The sequence below is a fragment of the Dinoponera quadriceps genome, unplaced genomic scaffold (genome assembly GCF_001313825.1).
Source record: "Dinoponera quadriceps isolate SergipeBrazil2010 unplaced genomic scaffold, ASM131382v1 scaffold141, whole genome shotgun sequence".
In the NCBI taxonomy this organism is placed as follows: domain Eukaryota; kingdom Metazoa; phylum Arthropoda; class Insecta; order Hymenoptera; family Formicidae; genus Dinoponera; species Dinoponera quadriceps.
Genome location: NW_014554256.1, coordinates 359,240 through 369,641, shown reverse-complemented (window position 1 = coordinate 369,641; position 10,402 = coordinate 359,240). Strand labels below are relative to the sequence as shown.

General features: G+C 37.2%; 2 protein-coding genes across 7 annotated transcripts; one reads left to right on the top strand and one right to left on the bottom strand.

Annotated features, from left to right (window-relative positions):
- Nucleotides 1-1,931: 1,931 nt before the first annotated feature.
- Nucleotides 1,932-3,635, top strand: LOC106749917 (prisilkin-39-like). The gene is made up of 3 exons (XM_014629912.1): nt 1,932-1,940; nt 2,214-2,268; nt 2,416-3,635. The coding sequence occupies exons 1-3, from the start codon at nt 1,932-1,934 to the stop codon at nt 3,633-3,635; spliced, it is 1,284 nt and encodes a 427-aa protein (XP_014485398.1).
- A 90-nt stretch (nt 3,636-3,725) lies between these two features.
- On the bottom strand, nt 3,726-10,055 carry LOC106751795 (lisH domain-containing protein ARMC9-like). 6 transcript variants are annotated; one of them, XM_014632949.1, is made up of 17 exons: nt 9,964-10,055; nt 9,768-9,840; nt 9,533-9,694; nt 9,323-9,452; nt 9,172-9,242; nt 8,722-8,952; nt 8,407-8,636; nt 7,967-8,339; nt 7,712-7,888; nt 7,392-7,640; nt 6,998-7,309; nt 6,754-6,884; nt 6,424-6,511; nt 6,118-6,356; nt 5,173-5,243; nt 4,460-4,490; nt 3,726-4,222 (listed from the first exon to the last, which is right to left on the bottom strand). In XM_014632949.1, the coding sequence occupies exons 1-17, from the start codon at nt 9,972-9,974 to the stop codon at nt 4,084-4,086; spliced, it is 2,718 nt and encodes a 905-aa protein (XP_014488435.1). In that variant the 5' UTR covers nt 9,975-10,055; the 3' UTR covers nt 3,726-4,083. The 6 variants fall into 6 exon arrangements, with proteins under 6 accessions (XP_014488435.1, XP_014488444.1, XP_014488454.1 ...); XM_014632958.1 differs by having other exon boundaries at nt 3,726-4,204; XM_014632968.1 differs by having other exon boundaries at nt 9,955-10,046.
- Nucleotides 10,056-10,402: the final 347 nt, after the last annotated feature.

Sequence of the window (10,402 nt, the reverse complement as noted above, 5' to 3'; positions counted from 1 at the left end):
TCGAGATGAAACGTTACTCGCGTGCTAACGTTGAACATGATACGTATATACTCGGTCGCTAGAGACATTGACATTTGCATTCAACCGCTTGGGTCATTGCCGTCCGAGTATCTATTGAAATACATCTGATTAACTTACGCGCTTGAATGAATACATGCGAGCGCACGTGCGTGCGCGGAAAGTAGAAAGCATCAAAACGGACAACGCGGGCAAAACTATAAACGCCGGACAGATATAGATGCTACATACGTAAAGTACTATTCCGACTTCCGTGAGCGGGCTGGAAGGGATTGTAATTTTCTATGCATCGTTTACGAACTTTCGAGCAGGATGCGTGCTCGAAACGCCGGAGATGTATCCGACAATTGCGTGCATCGAATCGTCCCGATCAATGTTTTACCGATTCACTCCTTTGACTTCGTAGTCCACCTATCTGGTATTGGTCGTTATGCGCGTCCGTTAGAAAAGAGGTATTACCTTGGAATCGCGAATTATAGGACGTTGGAAACAGAAGTTGTTATTAGGACATATACATGTAGGCAGAATATGGCAACAAATTATCGGTATAAAAATATAATATATTTTAGGCTTAGACGTCAAGTTTTCAAACTTCAACTTAAATTAATCGTACATTGAGAAGTAACGTCAAAAATCGTTTCTATATACGTAAGATTAATTAAAGTGTGGAAATCCGTGGAAATTGGACTGTAGTGAAATGACTATAGTGAAATGAACTACGACACTTTCCACGGTAAAAGTTGCAATCAGTGGGAAATACAAATTCTCACGTTAGATTTGTTATACTTAAGGGAACGACGAAAAACTTTCTTTTCCACGTAGCACCATTGTTATTCAGGCGAGGCACCCGGTTTACGTCGTATGCAAAATACGACTAAAATATCCTTTCGTTGGTCACGAATTTCAATAGGTTCAACTCGAAATTCCTGTAAGAGTATTTGTAGATGTCGGCGGAAAATCGAACTAGGCTGGAATAAGTTACTTCTGCTGATCGATTAGCCGAGTGTCGCGAATAATTAATATTTAACATGTACCGAATATTTCTCCGCGTTTAATTAAATTGAATATTTATAATTATAATTATAATATTAAATATTAGTGTAATTAAAACATTGAAATTAAAGTTCTGTACAAAGTCCTATTGATAATAGTTTCATATGTTCGATATTAACCCTCAACATGTGACACGTATCAAGGATTTAGGACAAAGCTTTGTTACCCAGACAACATGACGTCTAAAATCAGGGCGTAAGATATCCTTAAGACGTCCTAAAAGACGTCTCACGTCCCGATTAGACGTTATGTTGTCTGGGTAACAGCTACTGTTATTGCGGATCGACAATGGTATCATTTTTGCGCAAATTATATACACGTCTCGTTACAATGTCACGCAAATAGCCGAAGAGATATCTTTTCTCATCAGACTGCACGCGTGCGCGCGCAGGTAAGCCGCGCGGTTACTGTGTCGCGCAATGATTGTGATGTAAAGTACCTCCATAATGCACGGCTGATTATTGTAATAGAGTCAAGACGGATGTTCTTCCTAGATTTATTTCACAGAACCTTCGTGTGATGTTAGGTAGGTCACGATACTATGTCTCAGCGCTTTACCGTGTAGTCGCTGAGAGAAGTGACCCATTGCTTTCCCTGTAAAAGTGAAGAGCTAAATCAGGTTGACTCTTTCTCTCCGCTCTGTATGGTCGGGTCCCGACCAATGTCACATCAGTATGTGCGCACCAAGTTCGCTTTTACCTCTTCGCCAAAGCGTGGAGTGGGTAGCTGGGGGTATAAAACGGAAAACAAGCGCTTTTGCGAGCCAATATGTGTGTAGTTTTATTTTGGTGAACAACAGAGATCCGTTAGTTCTTGTCTGGTTGATATTGAGTTATCGTTGACACGAGGCGACAATCACCATGCTGCTAGTAAGTAGGCACTAAATAATATCATCTATTTTATCATATGCTATTATATTTCGCTACCTTGTAACTTCGAAGAAAAAATCATTCATGTCACTCTGTTTTTCTAAAGTTCTCACTTGAATTCTCATTAATTAAAAGAATCCGCATAAAATTATAAATCTTCAGATTTCTGAAATTTTAACTTCACTCGTAAGACTAACACTAAGGGATACGTCATTTTTAATTTTATGTAAATTTATATAAATTGGTTCCTCACAAAATAATAATTTTTTTTAGAGTGCAGTGATAATTTGTTGTATCGTCATTGTGAACGCAGAGTCATCTCTCAACAGTACGTATTGATAAGAAAGTCTCGTTATTGCTCGCCACGCACATTTATTCCTCTAAGATCTGCAATTAAAAAGTAAACAAGCTCACGCGCGTTTCTCTTAATTATGGCGAGATACCTTGTAATTGTTGAAGAATCGCTTTATTGCAGGCTACTCTCTCACTGGCGATAACAATGGGTACGATTACGGTAGCACCGATTACAATAACGCCGACTACAGTAGCACCGTAGTCGCTAATAACGGATACTTAGGATCCAAGGATAGCTACTTAAATGGTGGAAATTTTTACAATGACAGAGATACCGGTTACAAATTATCCAATCACGTCGGTAGCCATTCGTTGATTAACGGCGGTAATCAAGGTAATATAGGGAGTGACATGGCAAGCAGTTACAGCAAGTATCCCACGAACGATCACGGAAGCGATTACTCTGGCTATTCCAAAACTTACGAGAATCCCGACGGTGACTCTTACTCCTTATCGAATCACGCAGCGTCTAACCCGTTCAAAGGATATTCCGGTTTCACCAGTAACGTAGAGCATGGCTTTAATGCGTATTCGGGTGGTTCCGTTCAAAAGGACTCCGATTTCGGCCAGTACACCGCTGGTAGTAACAGTAACAGTCAAAGAATACCCGCCTACTCTGCACACAATAAACCGACCATGTTGGAAAATTATTCGGAGGATACCGCCGATAGCGACGTACGTGCGCAAGGATATCACGGTTTCTCCGGCATTTCGAGCTACTCCGAGAGTGATCACATCTACCCCCCTTATCCGCCAGCTGGCGAGTATCCGTTTGGAAAGCAGAAAGACGGCCTGTACAGTAACTTGAAAGGTGGGAACAAGTACAACGATATCCACTCGATGTCGACCGCGACGCGTTACACGCGTGGAAATGCGGGACACTCGAGCCATAATCATGGTGCTTCATCGCTGTACCTGTCCAGTTCCGGGCCGAGCGGCCACTTATCCAAGACGCACGGCTCCGGTGTCTACTACTCCACGGGGAAACCGTATAAATACGGTTACAAGTACTCGTCTCGCTACGCTCCGAATAGCGGCATAACGTATCTGACGCGGGAGCGAGACAGTCATTATACTCCGTACGGCAAGGGTAGTGGAAAAGTCATAATAATTAAGGATAGCAGACCGAGTTACGCGAATATGTACTCCGACTCGCCCTACATCGGCGCTCCCGGTGGTTACAGAAGCAAGAGCAGCGGTTTCATGAGCGCTTATTCCTCTTCGCCGAATTTTGACAGATACGGCGGCACCAGTAGTAATTACGACGACGGCTCCATCATCCCTAGGCGATTCAGGGCGAGCGGTGGGCCCATGATCTTGCAAAAGACTGTCTATTCTTGAGACATGTATCTTGTGAACGTAAGATATCATATTTAATAGGTATAATGCGCAGAGATTTTGTATATATATTTATTTTATAAATGCCTTCTCTCTCACACATATAAGAATTGATTCGATGCGTCATTCAGAATAAAGATGCCGTTCGATCCTTTGTAAATGTTGAAATTGGCGTTTTCATTGTTTTTCCCTTCCAAGATATTTGAATAATTGTAATGTAATAATTGTAGTGGCATTTAAAATATTTTTATTATTTACATTTGGAAACATCGTGTGTGATATTATTACTTGTAAATGTGCTTTTGATCTACTTACTTGCTCTTCGCCAAGAATGCTTCGTGCAATAAATTAAGTTATTCTATGATTTTCTATAAATAGTTTTATGATTTTTATCTAATAGAACTAACATTTTAGTAGCACTTGTTAATTAGAATCTTCGATATTCATCTAATCACGGAGGTGTTCTCGATATCTTAGGCTTTGCCAAAAATGCCTCTTCTTCTTTAGCGAGTTCTAAGTCATTTTTCCATGAGTTATCGTTAAGTGCATTGCTATCGTAGTTATTAGCATTCCTATAAGCAATGCTACTGCTAAATATAGATTTATAGAAATCAACAAATAAGCAGAAGCATTATTAACAAGCAACAAACATATAATTTATTTAATGTTATAATTCGATATAAAAATATATAAATTACCATCATACGAAGAATATGTGTGTATCAAAATTAAATAATATAAAATTTGTGTGCTTCGCCGATACAAATAAATATTCGACAGCTGTGTAAGAAGCACATTTTAATGTGAATACGTGAAGTATTACTCACAGTGATGCTATGCTGCTGCATTTTTCCCCTTCTATAAAAATTAAATTCAAAAGTAGTGATTCGATTCTTGGATGAAAAATTTATTAATTCACCCGTTCTGAATTATTTTTATTCTTCACGATAAAATTTGGCGTTCATTAACACGTTCCGTGCCACGGCAATTTTTGAAGATTTTCCATTCAGGCCGCGTGGGGCGTATACGACCCACACTTTAAAGATTAAAAAAAGTCGTAAACGCTGTATACGTGATGTGAAGTTGTCTATATTTGACTCTACAATAAATTTTTTAAGAATTCTTTGTTTTTCAATGAGAATTGCAAATGGCCTGAACGGAAAGTGCAGTGGTGGTCGTATACGCCCCACATGACACGGAACGTGTTAATCAGTCAATATATTTTAAACTTCCTCTTCATTTAACGCGAAACGTTTTCTAAATAGCCCCAATGACCTTATAATGCATTATCTGGCTAGTTAATATTTATCTAAGCTTCCATCACTTTCGTTTACGTGCTCCAATTTTCCCAAGGCCCTGCACGTGCAGGGAAAGCCACGAGCCTTTCACTGAATGTAACTCGCGAATTATTCTTTTAATGTGCCAAGTTCATCTTTATAAGTCAGTGTCGCGTTACGAAATGACGGAGAGACACATATTTCAAACATATAATTATTCGGTTAACATTTTCAAATGCGATATGCATACCTACGATACGTACCTATTGTTTGACTATTTTCGCGACCGGATGCAAGAGTCATAGAAGATGTCATTACAGTTTCACTGCTGTCCCTGTAAAATGATGTTTGTTAGTTGTAAAATATATACGAGCCAAATGAATCATATACGAGATTTTATATCAAATCATTTTTGCCTCAATAAGTTCTAATTAATTAATAACGCACTTGGAAGATTGGTTTTCGTATAAATAAATTGTGTCGTTGGAGAAGGAAGTTATTTCTCTGGAGGTATTTTGTTTAAAAGCATGCACTACTTTTGAGGACACTTTTTCTGATTTCATTTCCTCGAATCTTTTATCACGTGATATTTTTATGTTATTCTTAATTTCTGATTCGCGTAATTCTAATTGATTTTCAAGTTGGTATCGGTCGTAGTTCTTTTTGTCTGTGGCGTTAAATGGCCAAACCGTATTTTTTAATAAATCTAAATTTCCATTTTGTCTTCTATATACTTGACTCTTGTATTTTGTAATGAAGGAAAACTCGGTATCAATGAAACTTTTCGTGATACTTGGAACTTTATCCGCGGGAAGCGATTTTCCATTCGCTTTGTACGCGATAATTTTCTGTTCCTTGAAAATATTATCGATTATACTATACGAGATTTACCTACAACAATAATCACAAATGTATTACAAACGTTATACCTTCAGGGAGGAATTCGATAAGTTTGTTTCTTGTTTAATCGTTAAGGCTGCTTGTTTCGTATAACTTTCTTTCGCCAACATATTTCTTTTCACCTCGACGCTACGCCTATTGTGTATTATTTGTTTATTGTTGTATTATTAGTTTATTATGTGTTTTTTTTTATTTAATATTATATCAATTATATATATGTATTTACGCGATACATATGGCATTAAGAAAAAAAATTTACATTTATTCATTCATCCCATCCTATTTTGAAATTTTCTACATGTGAATACCTTAGCACAGGATATGACGGACGGCCAGTACATAAATGATTATTCTGTTGATCATTGTAAAAATCAATAGAATTTAACGTAGATATTTTCTGTAGTGTCGTATCAACAGTTATAACATCTTCAGGAATCTTTGAGGAAACGCTGTAACACATCTGAAGCAAAGTCTCTCCGTTTAATTCACCGACATTTTTCAGCGGATCATTCTCGTCTAACTCGCTTTCCAATACATCCCGCTCTTCCTACGGAAATTTTCCGTTGCTCAGAACTTCAAACAGTACTCGCATCGGGAAACCACATTGTACTTACATTATCATCATCATCTGCGGTCTCCTCGTTTTGCGGTGTATTGACGTTTTCGCGTCTCTGCATCTTCAATACGTGATCTAGATGCTTTCTGTCGTATCAAAGATCATCAGAAAGGAAAGAAAAAATGTTGTGTCCCAACTCGCGTTTACAAGTACGAATATTTTAAGTATTAAAGTATAAATTTACAGTCTCGGCAGAAAGTAAATCAAGTACAAATGGTACGAAGTAGGCACACTTATAGGCACACTTCAACGCGATTATTTTTCTCACATCATATTGAAAAAAAACTGCTTATTCATCAAAATGTTCATATTTCATCGGCATATTTACCTTATCTCTGCAGTTTTCAAATTACCACCGATATAATCCGACATATTCAAACGTTTTATTTTCTTCGCTTCCTCATTGATCACGGGATTGCTCAAGAAATTTTTTAGCGTTTCGTTAATATATTGCACCGACTAGCATGAAGAACATCAAAATTTATATTAATTCATGTAAAGATTTTTCACATTAAGATAAGATTTTGTCTGTGTGTATTCGCGTTAAATAGGCACATTGTTACTTTACTCACAGGCGTGTGATCTATTGAGAGTAGAATGAGTAAAGTGGACACGAGCAGCGAAGAGATCTTCGCTGCCCTGGCATGAGCTAAGCGATGTAACGACAGGTTCATCAAAAGCGCGGTAGCGTAGTCGAGTCTGTATAAATTCATGACGCGACAATTGTCGTGTAGGTGACTGATCAACCATTCCAGCAGTCCGCTTTCTATCATGTATATCCGTTGCTGTCTGCGTAAAGATAGTTTCTGTAACATCGCCATCAACATATCGCACGCGAAAGGATCCACTCCGTCGGCATAGTTATTGTCGAGACAAGTGAAGGTCTGAAGAATACCGAGAATTATAATTTCTATCGACATGACGTCTTCCAATATTACAAGCTTATGTATTTATACAGCAGCATACCGCGTTCACGACAGTGGAGCCGACCGATAAGTAGTCTCTTCCACATCTAAAGGACGCCAGTGTGTTTAGCAATCGTGCGATAAACTGTTGCAAAAGATGCCTGGCGTAAGCCTCTCCCGCAGTCAGCAGACACGGCAGAAGTTGTTTGCTGTTGTCGCTAGCAATTTGTCCATGAAGTCCCAGCAAATCGTGACTCATATATTCATGCAGGACCTCGTCCCGCACTGCAGACTGTGCGAACGTTATTTTCTACAATATATATATAAGTGTTGTTTAAAGATGGCTGATATCATCTCTTCGAATATCGATCTTCTTCATACCCAACGCAACGCTTGTAATAGCAACAACTTTGTTTTCACATCCCCGTTAAGTAGATGTAACTTGATCTTCTTGAAGTCCAATAATTTTGAAGGTACCGGTGCAGTCGTGATATCAAATGTTGATGGCCTTTTGTCCGTGTACAGGCGATTACTATGTCCGCGTTGCGGCAAAGACGTCTGCGGAAAATAGTGAAAAGTTAGAAAACGGGTATAAGAACAGTAATAAAAAAAAAAAGATGTCAGAATCTTATTTACGCAAGAAAAATCTCTTATATTCTGATTAAATATTTCCGGGTGTATGTTCAAGCAAGTCTCGAGCGTTTGTTGTATATCGACAGTTCGGTCTGTCACCGAATTCTCCAGCGCGGCCGTCAATACCCCAGCGACGTTTATCACTTTATTATAGTCTGCATGCAGCTTGTGAAATCTCAACTTCAGCTTCTCATAATTCATATGAATACTGTATAGGTGGTTTCTTGTAAATACTAATTCCTGATTGCGTTGAATCAATTTTCTGTCTTGTTTGTACATCCGTGATAAACTGTCAGTACTCTCTCCCAAATCGGACTTATATTCTCGTAAATTGTCGAACGTAATTTGGTCGCCGGTGATGTGCGTTTGAGTACCACTGTGGGTAAATAATAATGCACGAGTCATTTCAATTTGTCGATTAAACTCGCATATACGTCCATTACCTTGATTTTAGACTACAGTTGATTTTGTGGTCAAAACTGTACTGCTCCTCGTCATTGTTTTCTAGAAATATGGGTATATCTCTGTCGTTTGCCACAATCGGGATGTTATCCTTTGTAGTTTTATCTTGCTCCGACTCCGCAACTTTTATCGCTGACACAGTCGTACAAACTTGAGGTAGATTTTGTGGTTGCATTTTATTGTAGCTCATGTTACTTAAATTAGTCAAGTCCTGTAAATTTCGTAAAGTTCATAATTTTAAGCGGACACATCTCTTGGAGAATATAAATTTAAATTAACAGTTTGAGTTTATTCACTTGTCTATGATCTGCAACAAATAAATCGAGATTTCTGGATAGCTCATTCAACCAATGCGGCTCTAATATTTTGGAGAAAAGAGTATTCGCATGAAGATCCTTTGTAAATGGTAGCGCGTAAAACGGTTGTAATTCCATATCATATTCTAATTCCTTGCCATCTCCACTCAAGTAATCTTGCAGCTGTTTCATGCTGTTATTTATATTTTTTTCGATTGCAGTTCCATTGTTCTGTTTATTATTAATAAGATCCTCAGGCTAATTGCTTTCAAAATAATTCACATAACATATGTGTACAATACATTAATAAATTACATTTATAATTCTATATAATTATAAATGCTTCAGAAATTTAAATATAATAATAGAGAATTTCGCAGAAAGTTATGTAAAATATATATAGATGTAAATTTCTTTTACATAATTTGGTCACAAGAAAATATATGTTACCTTTTCGTGATTTTCTAAAAAAATATCTGTTAAAGACAATCTCAGCGTATTTATTTGTGATCCTGTTAGCTCTAATTTATGACAGAAATATGAAATGTTACATAAAGCACATAAAATATATTGTGTGATAATATAGTATGGTTTTTCTTACCATTTTCTTTATATTCATATGCATATAGTTTACTTATAGGTAGAATAGCAAAATACACGTGTAAATAAAATGTTAATTTTTTATATTCTTTACGTTGTTTAGTACTGTCAGAGAACATGTCATTCCATAACTAAAAATATAAGATACAACGGTTAATTATTATATAGTATATATACTATCTAAGAAATTCATAAATTCCAGATTTTTTACTTGAAAAAATGTTGAATAATCTCCAATATTGTAACACAGTTTTAATTGAGCATATGGATCAGTAAAATCTCTTAATTTGTATTCAAAATTCTGAAAACCCATTTTTGATGCTTCTTGAATCAAAGTTTCAGCTGTACTCTCCAAATTATGATCCACAAGAAACTATAAAAGGAAAAGAGAAACAATACATTCAGTATAAATTTAAAACATTTGATATTGAGTTAAATCTTGTTACCTGATGAATTACTTCAATGTTTCTGTCAGCCATTTGGTCTTTCATGGATAACTTGACACATGCTCTGTTCTCTCTGGAAATATTGTTATCGCTGCAGAAATCCCGATAAAACTATAAAACTAAGTACATAAATAATTTCTGTGTACTTTACGAAATAACCTAGTGCGTTCAATTAGTATCCATTTACTTTGCTTACTCCACTGACATTGTTGTTCAGTTCACTTCGGCATAGTTGGAGCTTTCAGCGGGTTTTTGTCTCTCGTTCACCCCATAAATGTGTCAGTTTAAGCCGTTAATTGATTTTATGCAAATATAATATTGATCAACATACAGCACCTTCAAGTAACAGCAGCGTATATTCGAATCGTCGCGACTCTGATACTCACGAATAAAATTGGCATTTATTAAATATTAGTACGGAGGTCGAGATATGTTGCCATAGGCGATTTTTGTTATGACGTTCTGGCATTCGTAGATACTGTGGAATTGGTAATTTGCCATCACCATGTGATCCGAGGAAGAAAACAATTGTTTAACGTTTGCGTATAATACGGCTGAGCTTCTGCTAGCTGTCACGCCAGTAGCTCGCTTTTCTCACGCACGCGCACGCATCCATACAGTCTCTACAGATGTCG